Source organism: Rhineura floridana, chromosome 11 (assembly GCF_030035675.1).
Source record: "Rhineura floridana isolate rRhiFlo1 chromosome 11, rRhiFlo1.hap2, whole genome shotgun sequence".
Taxonomy (NCBI): domain Eukaryota; kingdom Metazoa; phylum Chordata; class Lepidosauria; order Squamata; family Rhineuridae; genus Rhineura; species Rhineura floridana.
The window spans coordinates 166,415-186,763 of record NC_084490.1 but is presented as its reverse complement, the minus strand read 5'-3'; the positions used below and the strand labels follow the sequence as shown (position 1 = coordinate 186,763).

The 20,349-nt window shown below is 47.4% G+C and overlaps 1 protein-coding gene across 5 annotated transcripts in view; it reads right to left on the bottom strand.

Moving 5' to 3' along the window:
- Positions 1-20,349, bottom strand: part of LOC133366856 (calpain-5-like) — a 30,551-nt gene that overhangs the window by 4,452 nt on the left and 5,750 nt on the right. For 2 of the 5 annotated variants that reach the window (XM_061590394.1, XM_061590393.1), the window contains exons 3-10: positions 19,157-19,288; positions 18,180-18,388; positions 13,998-14,190; positions 13,147-13,343; positions 12,482-12,559; positions 11,948-12,131; positions 1,211-1,336; positions 572-651 (exon numbers count right to left, since the gene is read on the bottom strand). In XM_061590394.1, coding sequence (XP_061446378.1) covers positions 572-651; positions 1,211-1,336; positions 11,948-12,131; positions 12,482-12,559; positions 13,147-13,343; positions 13,998-14,190; positions 18,180-18,388; positions 19,157-19,288 — 1,199 coding nt within the window. The remainder of the gene's footprint in view (positions 1-571; positions 652-1,210; positions 1,337-11,947; positions 12,132-12,481; positions 12,560-13,146; positions 13,344-13,997; positions 14,191-18,179; positions 18,389-19,156; positions 19,289-20,349) is intronic. The other 3 variants (XM_061590390.1, XM_061590391.1, XM_061590392.1) reach the window with 2 other exon arrangements.

Genomic DNA, 20,349 nt, shown 5'->3' with positions numbered 1-20,349 from the left:
TATTCCTACCTCTGGTACCAAAGTTTCTGTTAAAGAAGTAATGTCCAGGAACACATCTGCTTTGAGGTATTTACTGTCTATGTGAAATTAAGATTATTTTGCCCTGACATGTATTGTTTTACACGGAATTGCAAGCACTGGGGAAAGCGGCTTAAGCCAGCAGCACCCACGAAGAGTCCATGAGGGCAGGACAGGGGCAGATTAGCCACAGAAACCTAAACCAGAAGTGCCAGGGCTGGCTGAGTCTTTAGCCTGTTAACAGTCTGGCTCATACTGTGTCCATGGACCACCAGCAGCCTACGAGCTTCATTCAGCATGTCAGTATGAACGATTCATATTAATCTGCATTGTATTTTATTGCTTCTGTTATTTCTGATATTGTATTACAATGTGAATTCTAGACAACTTATTCCTATATAATGAAAGAAGCAGAAAAAGTGCAAGGAAAGATCACGCAGCCTTCCAGTATCTACATGAGGAAGAAAAATCATTAAGTGGTCCCCCCAGACCCTCAGCAGTTTTCAAGTCATTTGTGGGGAGAAAGATTTTGGGAACTGCTGGCCTAGCTCACCTTTTGAGCCATCGAGTCCTTAGTCGGCTGCCTTGAAACACAGCACTGCTTAACCGCCAGGGAAGGTGGCCTTCTGAGGGCTGAGAGAAAGCAACAGAGTCTCTCTAAGTGGTGGGAGACCATTTCAGATCTCTCAAACGAGAGTGGCAACTTTTACTGCTCCTCCTTCTCTAGAGGGCTCTGTTTGAGGGAGGCACCCTATCACCCACAGGACTGGCACAGGGAGTGGCCTGCCTTGGGGTTGTTGTCAGTCCTACGGGGAGCTCCTGGGGGCTGGGGTGGTGGTGAAGAGTATCAGAAGCAGCCAGATCAGGCCACACATATCCTGCTGTCACAGTGGCCAACCAGTTGCCTCTTCTGGGGAGCAGAACAAGCCGGACAGAGCACAATGGCCATGCTCTCCCCCAGTCCCACAGTTTCCAGCAATTGGTATTTGGAAGCATAATGAGCAAGGACTGAAAGCTTTCAGCAGTTATTTATATGCCATTTGTCAGTTACCAAATCTTGGGAGCCAATGAAATCATTAGCAGCCCAAATCACAGCACCTCAGGAAGACTGAGGCTCCTCCCACTGCCATCCCAGCCCTTCCACCTGCACACCTCCCGTCTCCACCCCACAAAGCCATGTATTTTCACTCACACTGAAGAGCTCAAAGCCCATGGGGATGTTGTGTCCCCCAGAGCCAGATCTACGCAGCTGGCGTGTGTCTTGCTGCTGCAGAGAAATCAGGACCGAGTCTTGAGCTCCAGACACCTCGAAGAAGAACTGGGGAGGGAGAGGAACATAAGATGGTAAGAGGAACCTCACTGGCTCAGGCCAAAGAGCGTCCATTTAGTCCAGCACATCTTGTTTTCAGTGGCCAACGGATGCTCCAGTGGGAAGAGGCCTGTGAGGAGGGCTCTCCCCTCTGCTGTCTCCAGCAACTGCCATTTGGAAGTACACTGCCTTGGATTATGGAGGCAAAGCAGAGCCATCATGGCTAGTAGCAACTGATAGCCTTTTCCTCCAAAAATTTGTCTAGTCTTCTTTTAAAGCCCCCCAAGTTGGTGGCCATCAGTGCCTCTTGTGGGGGCAAATTCCACAGTTGAAGAAGGATTTTCTTTTGACTGTCCTGAACCTTCCAACATTCAGCTTCACTAGATGTCAACAATTTCCAGTGTTATGAGAGAGGGAGAAAAACTTTTCTTTATCCACTTCCTCCATGCCATGCATCATTTTGTACACATCTATCAAGTCACCTCTTATTCACCACCTTCTCTTTAAACTAAAAATTCCCAAATGCTGCAACCTTTCCTCATAAGGGAGTTGCTCCATCCCCCTGCTCCATGAGCTAGAGGGAGCCCCAGCTGACAAACCGTCAAGGCCCCAGCTGACAAAGCGTCAAGGCCCCAGCTGACAACGCGTCAAGGCGAGTTAAGCAGCAGAGCGAGTTCAGCAGCAGGGCGAGGAGACCAGGGCCCCCCACTCTGCCCGTCTGTTCCCTGACCTCAACTAAACCGCAGTCCCCAACCCATTGACGTAATAAACCTTAAACAAAACTATGCAGGTAAGAAGCCAGCAGGGGTGTGGGGACTTTCCGGTGTTTTGCACCGCCTGCAGCATGTACGACTATCTGCCTGTTGGACAGAAGTCGTGGGTGTGCTCTCGGTGCAATGAGCTCCTGGCAGTCCGGGAACAACTTCATTTCCTTGAGGCCAAGGTGGCGGACCTGGAAAAGCTGAGAGAGGCAGAGAGGTGTGTGGAGGAGGCCTTCAGGGACGTTATAGCTGTGTCCCACTCCAACGATGATAGCTCTTCTGCTATCATGGAGAACGATGGTCTCAGGGAAGGAGAGCATCCAGCTGAGGAAGAGGGAAACGATCCCTTAGAAGGGACCCATTCCTAGGGGGTGGAGGGATCCTTGTAGTGGGTGATTCAATCATTAGGAACATAGACAGTGGGCTGTATGATGGGCGTGTAGACCGCAAGGTGTTTTGCCTGCCTGGTGCAAAGGTTGCGGATATCGCCCGTCGTTTAGATAGTTTGGTACACAGTGCTGGGAAGGAGTCAGTGGTCATGGTGCACGTTGGCACCAACGACATGGGGAAATGCAGCCGTGAGGTCCTGGAAGCAAAATTTAGGTTGCTAGGTAGGATGCTGAAAGCCAGGACCTCCAAGGTGGCTTTCTCTGAAATGCTACCGGTTCCACGCGCAGGACCAGCCAGACAGGCACAGCTTTGCAGTCTCAATGCGTGGATGAGACGATGGTGTCGGGTGGAAGGGTTTGGATTTGTTAGGCACTGGGGAACATTTTGGGACAAGCCGGGCCTGTACAAAAGGGACAGGCTCCACTTGAACCAGAATGGAACCAGACTGCTGGCACTTAAAATTAAAAAGGTAGCAGAGCAGCTTTTAAACTGACTGAGGGGGGAAACCCGACAGGAGCTGAGGAAGGTCCAGTTCGGAATAAACCTCCCCCCTGGGATAAAGACCAAAGAAATGATGAAATTTTAAAAGGGGTAGGCCTAGAAGTAGGCATTGTGAGAGCAGGGGCACAGGATATAAATTCAGAAGAGCAAAATTACCACAGGCCAAACCACAGGTGCCAAAGACACTTGAAGAGAGACACTGCTTACAAGTGCCTGTATGCTAATGCTAGGAGCCTCCGAACCAAGATGGGAGAACTGGAGTGCTTAGTCTTAGAAGAGAGCATTGATATAGTGAGCATAACGGAGACCTAGTGGAATGGAGAAAACCAGTGGGATACGGTTATCCCTGGAGATAAACTATATCGGAAGGACAGGGAAGGACGTATTGGTGGCGGAGTCGCTCTATACGTGAAAGAAGGCATTGAATCCAGCAAGCTCGAAACCCCAAAAGAGGCGGACTCCTCCACAGAATCATTGTGGGTGGTGATACCATGCCCCAGGAGGGATTTAATTCTGGGGACGATCTATTGTCCCCCTGATCAAAATGCTCAGGGAGACCTTGAGATGAGATATGAAATTGAGGAAGCATCCAAACTAGGAAATGTGGTAGTAATGGGTGACTTCAACTACCCAGACATAGACTGTCCGCATATGTGTTCCAGTCATGACAAAGAAGCAAAATTTCTAGATATTCTAAATGACTATTCCCTAGACCAGTTGGTCATGGAACTGACCAGAGGGACGGCAACCCTGGACTTAATCCTCAGTGGGGACCAGGACCTGGTGCGGGATGTAAGTATTGTTGAACCGATTGGGAACAGTGACCATAGTGCCATTAAATTAAACATACATGTAAATGGCCAATTGCCAAGAAAATCCAACACGGTCACATTTGACTTCAAAAGAGGAAACTTCACAAAAATGAGGGGATTGGTAAAAAGAAAGCTGAAAAACAAAGTCCAGAGGGTCACATCACTCGAAAATGCTTGGAAGTTGTTTAAAAACACTATATTAGAAGCTCAACTGGAGTGCATACCGCAGATCAGAAAAGGTACCGCCAGGGCCAAGAAGATGCCAGCATGGTTAACGAGCAAAGTCAAAGAAGCTCTTAGAGGTAAAAAGTCTTCTTTCAGAAAATGGAAGTCTTGTCCAAATGAAGAAAATAAAAAAGAACACAAACTCTGGCAAAAGAAATGCAAGAAGACAATAAGGGATGCTAAAAAAGAATTTGAGGAGCACATTGCTAAGAACATAAAAACCAACAACAAAAAATTCTATAAATACATTCAAAGCAGGAGACCATCTAGGGAGGCGATTGGACCCTTGGATGATAAGGGAGTCAAAGGCGTACTAAAGAACGATAAGGAGATTGCAGAGAAGCTAAATGAATTCTTTGCATCTGTCTTCACAGTGGAAGATATAGGGCAGATCCCTGAACCTGAACTAACATTTGCAGGAAGGGATTCTGAGGAACTGAGACAAATAGTGGTAACGAGAGAGGAAGTTCTAGGCTTAATGGACAATATAAAAACTGACAAATCACCGGGCCCGGATGGCATCCACCTGAGAGTTCTCAAAGAACTCAAATGTGAAATTGCTGATCTGCTAACTAAAATATGTAACTTGTCCTTCAGGTCCTCCTCCGTGCCTGAGGACTGGAAAGTGGCAAATGTAACGCCAATCTTCAAAAAGGGATCCAGAGGGGATCCTGGAAATTACAGGCCAGTTAGCTTACCTTCTGTCCCTGGAAAACTGGTAGAAAGTATTATTAAAGCTAGATTAACTAAGCACATAGAAGAACAAGCCTTGCTGAAGCAGAGCCAGCATGGCTTCTGCAAGGGAAAGTCCTGTCTCAGTAACCTATTAGAATTCTTTGAGAGTGTCAACAAGCATACAGATAGAGGTGGTCCCGTGGACATAGTGTACTTAGACTTTCAAAAAGCGTTTGACAACGTACCTCACCAAAGACTTCTGAGGAAGCTCAGCAGTCATGGAATAAGAGGAGAGGTCCTCTTGTGGATAAGGAATTGGTTAAGAAGCAGAAAGCAGAGAGTAGGAATAAATGGACAGTTCCCCCAATGGAGGGCTGTAGAAAGTGGAGTCCCTCAAGGATCAGTATTGGGACCTGTACTTTTCAACTTGTTCATTAATGACCTAGAATTAGGAGTGAGCAGTGAAGTGGCCAAGTTTGCTGATGACACTAAATTGTTCAGGGTTGTTAAAACAAAAAGGGATTGCGAAGAGCTCCAAAAAGACCTCTCCAAACTGAGTGAATGGGCGGAAAAATGGCAAATGCAATTCAATATAAACAAGTGTAAAATTATGCATATTGGAGCAAAAAATCTTAATTTCACATATACACTCATGGGGTCTGAACTGGAGACCGACCAGGAGAGAGACTTCGGGGTTGTAGTGGACAGCACGATGAAAATGTCGACCCAGTGTGCGGCAGCTGTGAGAAAGGCAAATTCCATGCTAGGGATAATTAGGAAAAGTATTGAAAATAAAACAGCCAATATCATAATGCCGTTGTATAAATCTATGGTGCGGCCGCATTTGGAATACTGTGTACAGTTCTGGTCGCCTCATCTCAAAAAGGATATTATAGAGTTGGAAAAGGTACAGAAGAGGGCAACCAGAATGATCAAGGGGATGGAGCGACTCACTTACGAGGAAAGGTTGCAGCATTTGGGGCTTTCTTGTTTAGAGAAAAGGCGGGTCAGAGGAGACATGATAGAAGTGTATAAAATTATGCATGGCATTGAGAAAGTGGATAGAGAAAAGTTCTCTCTCATAATACTAGAACTCGTGGACATTCAAAGAAGCTGAATGTTGGAAGATTCAGGACAGACACAAGGAAGTACTTCTTTACTCAGCGCATAGTTAAACTATGGAATTTGCTCCCACAAGATGCAGTAATGGCCACCAGCTTGGATGGCTTTAAAAGAAGATTAGACAAATTCATGGAGGACAGGGCTATCAATGGCTACTAGCCATGATGGCTGTGCTGTGTCACCCTAGTCAGAGGCAGCATGCTTCTGAAAACCAGTTGCCAGAAGCCTCAGGAGGGGAGAGTGTTCTTGCACTCGGGTCCTGCTTGTGGGCTTCCCCCAGGCACCCGGTTGGCCACTGTGAGAACAGGATGCTGGACTAGATGGGCCACTGGCCTGATCCCGCAGGCTCTTCTTATGTTCTTATGTTCTTATTTTGGTTGCCCTTTTCTGAACCTTTTCCATCTCTACAATATCCTTTTTGAGGTGAGGCAACCAGAACTGTACACAGGATTCCAAATGCAACCACACCATAAATATGTATAATGGCATGATGATATTGGCAGTTTTATTTTCACTACCTTTCCTAATGATCCCCAGCTTGGAATTCTAGAAATAGGATGTCACCCAGCAATGGAGAGAGAGAAGGGGGTGCTCCACCTCATCTGCTTTTGCTCCTTGTCACTTTTTGGAGTCTTAGGTGGGGGCTGCTGTGTTGCTCATGCAAGAAAGAGGGACAAGATCCCTCTATGGGTAGTCATGTTCAGAGAAGTGGGCTCAAGCTTTGGAGTGACACAGAATATTCTTTAGGCACGGGATCAATGCAAAAATGGAAGGAAAGGAAATCTGTGGGAATGCCTTTGAGACTGGATTACTTCAATACACTCTATGAGGCTGACCCTGAAGCTGCAGCTAGTAGAAAATGTGGCAGTTTGACTGATCCCTGGGGCAGAATATTACCATCATATTGCACAGCTGCTGAAAGAATTGCACTGGCTCCCAATTAGCTACTGGGCTAAGGTTAAGGTACTGCTTTTGGTGTGCAAAACCCTACACAGCTTGGGACCAGGATGATTAAAGATCACATCATCCCCCACGTACCAACCCATCACTGAAGTCTGCAGGAGACGGCCTCCTGCAGATACCATCTTTTCAGGAGGGCCATTCTGCACAATGTCTGAATTACGTCTTTAACATGGTGGCACCAATTTTTATTTTATTTATTTATTTATTTATTTATTTTTTCCAACCCCTGTAGACTCCCTTCCCAGGACACATCGGGCATCCACCTCCTCTATTGTCTTTTTGGCGCCTGCTAAAGACCTTCCTCTTTCAAAAAGCCTCAGATCTTTATCCCAGTTGGTATTTGTTTTGGATTTGAACTGATTTTGTACTGCTGTTGTTTTAATCTGTTTAGTAGTTCAGTGGTTCAGTGGTGCGTATGAGAAGGACCTTGGAATTGTAGTGGACCGCAAGTTGAACATGACCCAGCAGTGTGATGCTGCGGCAAAAAAGGCAAACACGGTTTTGGGATGCATAAACAGAACTATAGTTTCCAGGTCGAGGGAAGTAATAGTCCCACTATATTCTGCATTAGTCAGGCCTCATCTGGAATACTGCGTTCAGTTCTGGGCGCCTCATTTTAAGAAAGATATAGACAACTTAGAGCGGGTTCAGAAGAGGGTGACGAGGATGATAACCGGTATGGAGAACAAGTCTTATGAGGAAAGGTTGAAGGAACTTGGCATGTTCAGTCTGGTGAAGAGAAGGCTGAGGGGTGACATGATTACACTCTTTAAGTACCTGAAGGGCTGTCACATAGAGGAGGGTACAGATTTGTTCACTGCTGCCCCAGAGGGTAGGACTAGGTCTAATGGTTTTAAGTTGCAGGAGCGTAGATTCAGATTGGACATTAGAAGGAACTTCTTGACAGTAAGGGCAGTTTGGCAATGGAACCGACTACCTAGGGAGGTGGTGGGATCTCCTTAGCTGGATGTCTTCAAGCAGAGGCTGGACAGCTATCTGCAGGAGATGCTGTAGCTGAGGATTTCCTGCTGTGAGCAGGGGGTTGGACTCGATGGCCTACAAGGCCCCTTCCAACTCTATGATTCTATGATTCTATTCTATGCTGCAGCAGGGCTACTGTCTGGTGTGTGAGGCATTTGTTGAAACTGTTGTCTCTTCAAGGGGAATGGTTTGTGTGTAACACATAGCGAGGCCTAAAGGGGGTATATTTTTTTGTAACCCTTATTGAACCCTAAATGCAACAATACAGCGACTAGTACGTAGGGACAAAGAGAACTATTACAATAGTTACTGTATAGAAATAGAAGAGGACAACAAAAAGGGTGGAACAAGAGCCCTATTCCAAAAGATTAGAGAAATGAAAGGGAAATTTAAACCAAGAGTAGGGATGTTGAATAATCAACAGGGGAACACACTGACTGACCGAGATGAAATAAAAGGAAGATGGAAGCAATACACTGAAGACCTCTATAAAAGAGATGCTAGGATGACAGATTCATTCATGGAGGAACCATATGATGAAGAACCAGAAATTTTAGAATGTGAGGTGTAAGCTGCTCTTCAAATACTTGGAAGAAACAAATCACTGGGAATAGATGGCATACCAATACAGTTGCTACAAGCTACTGAGACTGAATCAGTCCGAATTTTGACTAAAATCTGTCAAGAAATATGGAAAACTAAACAATGACCCACAGACTGGAAGCGTTCCATATACATCCCAATTCCAAAGAAAGGAGATCCCAGGGAATGCAGTAATTATCGAACTATTGCCTTAATATCCCATGCAAGTAAAGTAATGCTCAAGATTCTACAACAAAGGCTCTTGCCATATATGGAGTGAGAAATGCCAGACGTCCAAGCTGGATTTAGAAAGGGAAGAGGTACCAGAGATCATATCTCAAACATACGTTGGATAATGGAACGGACCAAGGAATTTCAGAAGAAAATCACCCTGTGCTTTATAGATTACAGCAAAACCTTTGACTGTGTAGATCATGAAGAACTATGGAATGCTTTAAAAAAAATGAGGGTGCCACAGCATCTGATTGTCCTGATGTGCAACCTATACTCTGCACAAGAGGCTACTGTAAGGACAGAATATGGAGAAACCGATTTGTTCCCCATCGGAAAGAGTTTAAGACGGGTGTATTTTATCACCCTATTTATTTAATCTATACGCAGAACATATCATACGGAAAGCAGGATTGGACCAAGAAGAAGGAGGTGTGAAAATTGGAGGGAGAAATATCAATAATTTAAGATATGCAGACGATACCATACTACTAGCAGAAACCAGTAATGATTTGAAACGAATGCTGATGAAAGTTCAAGAGGAAAGCACAAAAGCAGGACTACAGCTGAACATCAAGAAGACTAAAGTAATCACAACAGAAGATTTATGCAACTTTAGAGTTGACAATGAGGACATTGAACTTGTCAAGGATTATCAATATCTTGGCACAATCATTAACCAAAATGGAGACAATAGTCAAGAAATCAGAAGAAGGCTAGGACTGGGGAGGGCAGCTGTGAGAGAACTAGAAAAGGTCCTCAAATGTAAAGATGTATCACTGAACACTAAAGTCAGGATCATTCAGACCATGGTATTCCCGATCTCTATGTATGGATGCGAAAGTTGGACAGTGAAAAAGGCGGATAAGAGAAAAATCAACGCATTTGAAATGTGGTGCTGGAGGAGAACTTTGCGCATACCATGGACTGCAAAACAGACAAATAATTGGGTGCTAGAACAAATTAAACCAGACCTATCACTGGAAGCTAAAACGATGAAACTGAGGTTACCATACTTTGGACACATAATGAGAAGACATGATTCACTAGAAAAGACAATAATGCTGGGAAAAACAGAAGGGAGTGGAAAAAGAGGAAGGCCAAACAAGAGATGGATTGATTCCATAAAGGAAGCCACAGACCTGAACTTACAAGATCTGAACAGGGTGGTTCATGACAGATGCTCTTGGAGGTCACTGATTCATAGGGTCGCCATAAATCGTAGTCGACTTGGAGGCACATAACAACAACAACATTGAATATTGTGAGAAGTGAAAGCAACTAGTTTTTCCCGCTTTTATCTCTACTACTTCCTTCATTTTCCTCATAGATGTAGAAGCAGAGTTTAGTGTTGCAAGCCAAGTGTGTAAATTAATAAATATAATCTGAGTTAAAGAAGTCAAGCTTCCAATAACCATTTTTTCCTGTTAAGAAGATCTTAGCTGTTGCAACAGCATTTGCATCTTATCAACCACGCATCCACCCACGAGCCAGGGTTGTTGCAGCTGCTCTGCTGGATAATTTGCTTCTGGACCCAACAGCGGCGTCACTAGAGGGAGTGCAGGGGGGGGGTGCGGACCTCCGGCGCGTGCCCTCCCAGGTGCATGGACGGGTGTGGCTGGTCTTGCGTGTGCACGCACACACACACACACACACACACACACACTCACCACACGCTCCAGGCTGGCAGTGGGAGGCCTGTCCCGGCTTCACCACCAGCGAGCGGGCGCCTGCTTTTGGTCTCGCCCGCCTGCCTCCGAGGAAGAGTTGGGCAACGGTGCGGGGTGGGGCGGCTCTGGGTGTCACCCCCCTCAGGGTGTCACCCGGGTGTGATCCGCACCCTCCGCACCCCGGTAGTGACGCCCCTGGGACCCAACTCAAAGGGCTGGTCTCAAGCTTTAACACCCCAGCTGGTGTGGGACCAAGATATCTTCAGGATTGCCGCATTGTGTGCTTTTGATTCTGCTTTTGATTGAATGATTGACAGCCATAGTAGAAAATTAACAACCTGCATTCCATAATAAGAAATGGCATCATATTAATTAGAGACCTTATCCCAGTCTGCATCTGTGTTGGAATTGCTTTTCAAGATGTTTTTAAAGCTTTTTAAAAAAAGATGTTTTAAAAGATATTTAGTTTTAATATGCTTTTAAAGATGTTTTGTTTTCATATATATTAAAATCTGTTTTATGTTGTTTTAGAGTGTTTTTAGTGTTTGGTTTGCCACCCTGGGCTCCTACTGAGAGGAAGGGTGGGATATAAATTTAATAAATAAATAAAATAAATAATACATTTTTAAATAATCAAAGAACAGGTTAAAAAGTCAAAAAATGACATCCGCTTAAAAAAAATTAAGAAATTAAAAATACTAGCACAAAACACACAAGAGTAGCAACAGAAGGACCCATCAGCCCAGGAGGCCAAATTCTCCTGTGCCAATAAAAAGGGAGGGGCTGTCTACATCAAGGGGACGAGGTGGCCTTCCCACAGTCTGGGTGTGGGACCCCCATTCCTTGGCTATCTGCAGCATGGCATGCAGAGGTGTGGAGGAAAGCCTTTTCTTCGGATGTGGCTCCTGGCTATGAAATGTGTGTGCACGTACGCACACACACGCACACACGCACCTGCCTGCCCTCCCAAGGGCCATATGCCTTCCTCACAGCTCACTCTGTGAGGGGCAATGTGAAGGAAGCATTTGAGCTGAACCAGTTGTGGGTGGCTGCTGAAAAGTTTGTTTTGTTGCTGTTTCATATTGCTTTATGAGGCAATGGGAGAAGGTGGCTCACAGGATGCAGCCATAACGCTAAAGCTAAGCAGGTCTGGGGCTGGTCAGTGCCTGGATGGGAAACCCACAGGAAGCCCCACATAAGAGGCCCCTGCAGCCCCGTAGGCGTCAGGTGATAATGGTTGGGACTTCAAAGCTTGCTTTCTGCAGGGGCTGGCAATGCCATCTGGTCCCCCTTCCTCATGGAACTCAGCTGCACAGCTAGTCTAGCTGTGCCTCCACTTGCCCCACACCTGATGTCACATATGATGCCAGATGTGTGGGGCAGGGGTGTGGTTTGATTAAAAAGCAGCCTTGGGCCAAATTGGGACCTGCACGGGGCCCAATCTGGCCCACAGGCTGGAGGCTCTCCACTGTTGCCATAGATGGGCGAAAGGCGAGGATATAAATACAAAATACTTGAAGTGGCTCACAAAAATAAGATCATAACACAAAACAAGATGCAAGTCAACCTCACATTGTTATTATGAATGTAAAAATTACCAACAACCAAGTTTTTTAAAGTTGGATTCCCCATGTCAATATTCTTTTATTTTTTACTGGTTTTCACATTTGTGCAAAATCTCATCCTTTCATCTGCAATTTCTCTCACCTGTGGATTGTCAAGAAAGGTGTCCCGGTGATTCAGGCATCCACCTGCACGCCCCTTCTGAGGATCCCACTCCCCAAATTGCAGACCTTCCACCCAGCTCCGTTGGCAGCTCAGACGTGATGTGTTCATGCGGCGGCAAATGACGACATCTGTGAAATGGGTGCAGAAGTCCTCAAAGCTCATCCTGGCAGAGAAAGACAGACAGGACAGAAGGTCAAGCTGGGAGGACCAGGGCGTTTGGCTTCTCCTTCCAAGGTGTGGCTTGGCTCGCTTCCTTAAGCCATCTGAGCTCTTTGGACTGCAAACACACACTTCCAGCTTTTGGCATGAACTAGCCAGCAAGATTTGCCATGGAGTGGGGGTGGGGTTGCTGCCCTTTGGATGGGGGGAGGGTCTAGACAGCCTTTGAGGTGCTCCAGATACTAGGAATCTACTGCTGGACACTCAGGTGGAACCCTGTAGGACCCAACTCTGAGGGGCACCAAAATCTCAGAGAGAGAGACACACACACAAACACACATACACTGGACCTACCAGAATTCACCGTCATCCCGAATGATGACCCCCATCTGCTGCCGGTTTCGTTGGCTCACTTGCTGCCATTCTGGGGACCTGGGGTGGGTGAGAATGGGGTGGGGTGGGAAGGAAGGGTGGAGTGAGACAGGCTGCCACAACCCTGTGCCCCAAAGCTACCCTCCAGCAGAATCCCTTCTTTAACAGCCACCCCTCTATCCATCAGGGTCTCCTCCCTTCCCCCTTCCCCATGGCCTGTGCAAGCCCCGCTGCATGACCACAGGGGCCTGAGCTGCTGCTCCCTCCCAGGCCTCCCTCTTCTGTCCTTGGGCCCATCTGGGGAGGGTCCCCAGGCATTTCCATCTCCCCCTATGATTTCCACCCACCCATCTCCCTGAGATCAACTAGATCAGGGATCCCCAAGCTGTGATGTGTCAGCTTCATTCAGGTGGTTCGTGGTGTGTCTGTAAAAACACAATAAAAAAACATACAGCTTCTAGCACAGGGCATGACAGCTGCTACAACAGGTGGGAAAATCAAGTGGTCCACCAAGACCCTCAGCAATTTTCCAGTGGTCCATGGGGGGAAATGTTTTGGAACCGCTGAAACTGGCTTGCTTTGGGCCGACTGTCCTGAGACAAGCTCCCCCCCCCACTTCTCCCCCCCTGGATCCCTGCCCAGATTACTTATCACTCCAGGCCCCGTTCCACTCCATTGTTCCCCAGGGGTTCCGCAGGCGAATCAGCTGCAACTTCTTGACCTTGAAGAGCTCAAAGAGGTTGTGCCGCCTGAGGTGAACGGTCCGAACAGCCGTGATGCCGTAGGCGTGGCCCCGCACCAGGCCAGAGGACAGCTGGGCCTCGGGCCCCTCACCGGGCAGTGACTATGGCAGGGAGGGGGGAGAAGAAGGACACAGACTCAGAGAACAGCCAGACAGTGGCAAAAAGCACCAGCCATCCTGGGCCAGACCAAAGGGGCCAGCAGGGGAGAGCAGCCAGGGTCCTGCCTTGGGAACCTCCCCAGCCGGCAGGGTAGAGGAAAAAGTCCTGCTGGTCTCCTTGACCCCTCCTGCTGGCTTGTGAGCATCCCATGCGGCTTCTGGCTGGTGCAGCTCTGTCCCAGCTGCGGGGCTCTTCTGGTGCTCAGAGGGGGTCCAGAGATGCGGGGGGGGGGGGATAAAGCAGGCAGCCTGGAGGGGTGTGTGTGTGCGTGCGTGCAGGGAGAGAGTCAGAGAGAAGAGGAAGCAAAAGAGTGAAGGGCTGCAAAAGAACCTGCCGGAAAGATGGGGCAGAAAAGCCCCCCCCCCATGGAGTAGTGCTGCAGCGCCAGAATACAGCAGGGCCCTTGGTGCACTTTGAGCCATGTCCCCTTGCCATATCAGGCCCCCTTCCTTTCTTGTGTTTCAACCCAACAGAAAGCCTCCCCTCCCTCTCTTTCATCCTGCCGCCCCTTCCCTTCCCTCTGTATCCCCTCTGGATAGACCCAGGCCACTGCCCCTCTGCCCCTCTGCCTGCTCTAGCCGGCCTTGTCTCCTCACCCGGATGGAGCAGCTGATGAGGGCTGACCGGGAATGCGCTTCCTTCAGCTGCTTGAAGAGCTGCTTCTGAAGCTCCGGGTCGGTGCCAAAGCCCCCCTCATCCAGGGTCAGCGGCTCAGAGATGCCCCCCGTGAAGTCCAGCAGGGCCTCGGCTGTGTTGCCCCCCTCCAGGGCCTCATAGCAACCGCTCAGTCTAGGTGGAGGGAAGAGGGGCAGTGGTCAGCTGGGAGGGGCCTCTCTCGGGCTGGAAGAAGAGGGGAGCGCCCAGTGGAAGGCTTGCCCTGCATGACTCCCCAGTGCTGAGATGAGCCCCGCTTTCAGAAGGGCTCCTCCGCGAAGAGGCCAGGGTGCAGCGGGGCTTTTCAGCAGTGGCCCCGATCAAAGGCCTGCGATGCTCGTTGGGAAGTGGCACAAGGCCCCTTGGCAGCTGAGGGGCCACTGAAAGCTTTGCTGGCGGGATGTTCTGGGGCAACTCGTCCAGCATCTCCTAAAGAACGCGGGGAGCAGCCTTACGCGGAGTCAGGCTATTGTCCCCCGAAGCTTAATACTGTCTATACTGACTGGCAGAGGCTCTCCAGGGTTTCATTGAGCCCTCCTGGAAAGGCTGCGGACTGAAACTGGGACCTTCTCAGTCAGCGTTGGTGCTCTGCCCACTGAGCCATGCCCACCCCCCCGAAACCCAGGGGCCAACCAGAGGCCCAGCAACAGGACTCGAGTGCAGCAGCAGCAGCAGTTGCCCTGCTTAGGAGTCCCAGGAACTGGTGGCCAGAACCTTCTTGTTATGTGTAGATATTAGCAGAGATCGTCAGGGTCTGAGCTGCATGTGCCAGTGCGTGTGTTTGCCGAAGAAAGCAGGCTTTTACCCTGCATTAGGATCACTAAGACTTAAGAGTAAAATAAGAAAAGCTGCTTTATTTATAGGAATACATAGTAGAAAGACAGGCATACCTAGTTCTAACTAACTAACTAAGTTGGAGGCGCAAGGCCCAGGTTTGGGAGTCGCCCTCATGGCTAGGAGAGAGAGCAGAGACAAAGGTGTCTCCTCTCTCTCGGACAGTCTGAAAAGAAGAGAGGAAAGGGAGGAAGGAGGAGGGGCAGGTAAGCTTCCCTTAAGAGCATCAGTCTAACAACAGAAGGAAGTCAGTCGGAGCATCACAGGTAAAGGTTGTCACACCTATCCATCTGGAGGACCCTGACTCTATCTCCCTTCTGGAACATAAACAGAAGAACAAAACAGGAGTTGCTCTTGCCCTACTTCCAACACTTATTTCAGGAGCCACATGGTTTCTGTCAGGAGCAGAGATAACAACATGTTTATATGCCTCACCTCTGAGCTGGGCAACACCCCCTTCTCTCAGGTGGATAGGGGCTGGTAGCCATTATTCGGGTAAAGGCATTTCCTGAACTTTCCCAGCCTGGTGTCCCCCCCCCCATTGCATGGCGGCAAAGCCTGGGCTGACAGGTGCTGTGGTGCACAACATCCAGAGGACACCAGGCTGGTCTGTTGCAGGGCAGAGCCCCTGGGGGAGAGGCACGGTCAGCCTCTCTGGAAGAGCCCAAGTGTGCTCCTGCCCCTAAAAGACCAGGTCCGCAGCCTCGGGGTCATTCTTGACTCTCAACTGTCTGTGGAAGCTCAGGTCTCGGCTGTGAGCTGGGCAGCACTATATCAATTCCATCTGATACGGAGGCTGCGCCCCTACCTTCCCAATCATCTGCTCCCATCAGTGGTACATGCCCTGGTCTCCTCTCGCCTAGACTACTGTAATGCGCTCTACATGGGGCTACCCTTGAAAACGGTCCAGAAGCTGCAACTGGTACAGAATGCGGCAGCGCACCTGGTTAAAGGCAGCTGCCGGTGAGATCACATAACACCAGTGCTAAAAGAGTTGCACTGGTTACCAGTTGCTTGCCGGGCCCAATTCAAGGTGTTGGTTTTGACCTTTAAATCCCTATATGGTCTCGGCCCAGTCTATCTGAAGGAGGGCCTCCAGCATCATCAGATATGCCGCCCAACAAGATCAGCCTCAAAAGGTCTTCTCTCTATCCCACCAGTCAAAACAGCCAGACTGGTGAGGACTAGGGAGAGGGCTTTTTCAATTGTGGCCCCCACCCTGTGGAACTCCCTCCCAAATGATCTCCACCATGCCCCCTCTATAATGAGTTTCTGCTGGGCCATGAAGACCTGGCTCTTCAGGCAGGCTTTTGGGGTGGGCTAGATTTTATTGTCATTGTTTTCAGATTTTTAATGGCTATTACATTTGTATGCCTATTTTGTACGTCGCCCAGAGTGGCTGGATAGTCAGCCAGATGGGCGACTGAGAAATTCAATAAATAAATAAATAAACGTTTGTTTGCTAGCTCTAATACAAGGACTCCACGAAAATACATGTTTGCAGGTTAGATGCAATAAAAAAGGACATCTGACTAAACCTGTACCAACCTTTAAGGGAGTAAAACAAGGATGTATTTTAGCACCGATGTTGTTTAACATCTATATAAACGAAGTTGCTACATCCTTAACCTTAGTTTCCTCCCATCCACCAAGATTAAAGGAAATCCCTAGATCTATTCTAATGTATGCCGATGACCTGGTATTATTTTCAAGAACTCCAATAGGCCTAAAGCGATTACTGGCCACCTTGGCGACAGTATGCTCAAAGGAACAACTTATAATAAATAATGATAAAACAAAAATTATGATTTTTAGCGCCAAAAGGAAAAGGTCGAACCATTGTTGGCGCCTTAACGGGCAATCTATAGAACAAGTTCATGTGTTCAAATATTTGGGGATAACTTTTCAGTCAAATAAATCATGGCAATTGCACACGAAAATGTTAATCATGAATGCAAAGAGAACATCGAAAGCCATATTATCCTTTTTTTATAATAAAGGAGGCCAGCTCATACCAGCAGCTGTTAAACTGTTTGTAGCGAAAGTTGTACCGCAGTTAATATATGGCACTCAAATTAGCACTTGTACAAATTTTATAGCCTTAGAGGTGGTACAAAACACCTTTTAAAGATCAATTCTAGCTGTCCCGTCTTGTGTTCCAAACTGTATTCTAAGACTAGAAACGGGACTTCCAACTATTAAATCTCGGATTTGGTGCATAAGAATTACTTATTGGTTAAAATTAATATTCAACCCGTTGGATTAGCACCCCACATTCTAAAGGATAATTTTGAGTCAGCGTGGAAAAAATTAATCCTAGACAAAATCTTATTTATAGGATTCTCACCATCTTTAATATTAGATATGGGTTATGAAAAGGCTAAACAGAGTATCCTTCAGAGAATTAGAGACATTGACCATCAGCAACAACTAATGTTAGTGAAGAAGAGGAGATAAAATAGTAATCCATCGGTTCCTATGGCCTATTTATCGAATCTTACCCAACCAAAAAGGCATAGAGCTTTTACCTTAGCAAGATTCAATGTCCTTCCATCGGCTTTGCTTGTAGGCAAATTTAATAAAGTCCCATATCAGAACAGAAAATGTCCATATGATAATGAGGAGGTTGAAACAGTTATACATGTCTTATTATACTGCCCATTTTACTCTGATTTTAGACAGCAGATAATTACCCCCATTATAGCTCCAATACCAGGTAGAATGGATATATTTTATGAAGAGTTTTTATTGGATGATCATTCCCCTGACGTAATTGAAAAGGTTGCGAAATTCTGCGAATTAGCCATTCGACGCAGGAAACAATGTGTAGACAAAAGGGGTACCTAGTCAATAATTTTAAATTAAATGAATCTTTTAAAAGTAATGGAAAAAAGAATGGTGCTAGTTAAAAGTTTTATGAATGTGTTTGATATCAGAATTTGTTATATGTATGTTGTAACATTGTATGTTTTTTTGGTCAACGACCGTAATAATAAATTATCTATCTATCTAATAAATAAAAGATCCCTCGGCTATCTGCATCTCCACCTAGATGTAGGAGCTTTTTTGTATCAAGCATGTATTTCCTTAATCAATAGCATTCTTATTTTCAAGGCTAAAGTCTCAGCGTGACTAAGTCAGGAAAGGTGCACTGCTTCAGTAAGGAGGATTCACACACACACAAAGCTCTCTCAGACATCTGTTAGCAAGCTCAGCTAAGCCTCCCTGCAAAGGCTGCCCTCCCAGGCAGAGGGCCTCCCTCCCTCCCTGCCTACCCCAACCCTGCGTACTTGGCATAGGCCTTTTCCAGGAGGGCGCTCCAGAACTCGCGGGGATCTGCGGAACGGCAGAAGAGGAGCTTCCCTTGATGGCAGGGCAGGCGGTCATCCACGCAGACCTCTGTCCAGTGGCCCCAGCGCCAGAAGCAGAACCGGAAGATGCCGCAGTATCTCTGGGGCTGGCACGGGTCCCAATCCTGTTCACGGGGGTTTGGGATCACCTGAGGAGGAGAAGGAGGAAGAGAGGCAGGAAGGGCAGAGCTGAGGTAGCTTCCAGAATGTGCCTGTGCCACACACACACACCCCCCGCATGGATAACACAGGCCAGGCTGCATCTCTCCCTCTGGTAGCATGACACACTTTGCACATGCCCAGGGGCACCCTGGCTGAACATACAAAGGCCAACCATCCCAACTAACACTGAGGCAAGATTCAGCTGCCCCCGATCTGTGTGGCGTCCAGAGCCAGCTGAGGGATGTTGGAAGTGGGACAAGAGCAACTCCTGTTTTGTTCTTTTGTTTGTGCTTCAAAAGGAAATAGAGTTCGGGTCCTCCAGATAGATAGGCTTGTTTACCTTTACCTGGGATGCTCTGACTGACTTCCTTCCATTGTTAGACTGATATGTCTTTAAGGAAGCTTATCTGTCCCTCCTCCTTCTGCCCTCTTCTTCACTATCTGAGAGAGAGGAGACACCTTTGTCTCTGCTCTCTCTCTCCTGAGCCATGAGGGCAACTCCCATGCCTGGGCCTTGCGCCTCCAACTTAGCTAGTTAGTTAGAACTAGGTATGCCTTTCTATCTACTATGTATTTCTATAAATAAAGTAGTTTTTCTTATTTTACTAACAGTCTTAAGTCTCAGTGATCCTAATGCAGAGTAAAAGCCTGCTTTCTTAGGTAAACGCACACACACACTGGCACACAGACCGCTGTTACTCTCTGCTTAACTAATTTACACCACAACAAGGGAGAGGCGGGGAGGGCCCTCTTACCTTTTTCCAGACGCTGGGCTCACTAGCCAGGCAGGAGGCAGCCGCCACGAACCAGCAGTTCCCGAGGCTGCCCTGGTGCAGGTCCCTGGGGCTGATGCCGTCCACAAAGAGACGGGGGTCAGAGCACAGCTCCTGGGCAATGGGGAGGGAGGGGATGGCTGTGAGTTCAGACCCCTCCCTTGCAGAAAGGCCCACAAAAGGACTGGCTTCTACTGCCCCCAGATCAGCCCTGTAGCCAGCCTTGCTTGGCACATTTCTAGGTGGGGCATTAAGAAGGAGAGAAACGCATAGCGCCTTCCAATTCCCCACCCCACCCCACTGGTGAAGAGGATGTGGGAACCAGGCCAGGGGAAGGGAAATGCACTGACCTTTCCCCTCACTTCTCCATGCCCTGTCTTCACTCACATGAATGAAGGTTTACCTGTCAAATTGTCTCAACCTTTTTTGAGATATCCCCAGGCATACTAGACTCAAAAGCTTGACTCTGCCTAAAACTACACTCCCCTTCCATCTGTGGTCTGTCCCTGTGTTCTGATTCTTCATGAGTTGAACTACTTTGGTAAAGACAGTGAGCTCCTGAGCTTGGCTTTGATGCTACACTACGTATCTCAATTTTAGATTCCACCCAAAAAAACAAACTTGCCCATACAACAAGTTTAAGGAAAGCAGAGAGAAAATAAATACTTTAGGATGTGTTTGTTAACTCCTCCTCAAGAATCCCTCCTTCTAGTCTTGCTCCTGGCCTTTAGTTGGACAATCAAGGGGAAACTTTTTAACTGGTTGCTATATAAAGGACAAACTAAGCAATTGGAAACCAATTGTGGAAAGCAATTGGATTTTTTTTGCCGGTTGCTGGGTTGATTTTTCTGTTTGGAAACCCTGAAAAGGCCTCATGCCGAGCTGCGCATATTGGGAAAATCAGAAATTAGGCCTGAGTTACAACCTAGGTATCCAGCCAGTGTAGTGTATACAGCAAACTTTCTATTCCTCTAGGGCTATTTTCATCCTTTGCCATCAACTAATCAAGAAAAAAAAGAAAAAAAGACCAGTATGATTGTGAGTATAGTGAGTGCTTTAAAACAGTAAAGGGTAGCCATTTTTTCAGATCACTTTAAACTAACTCTTTATCTCCAGCTTTAGCAATAAGCACCCAATCCTGTTCTAGTCATTATAATGACTGCGGAATAAACAAA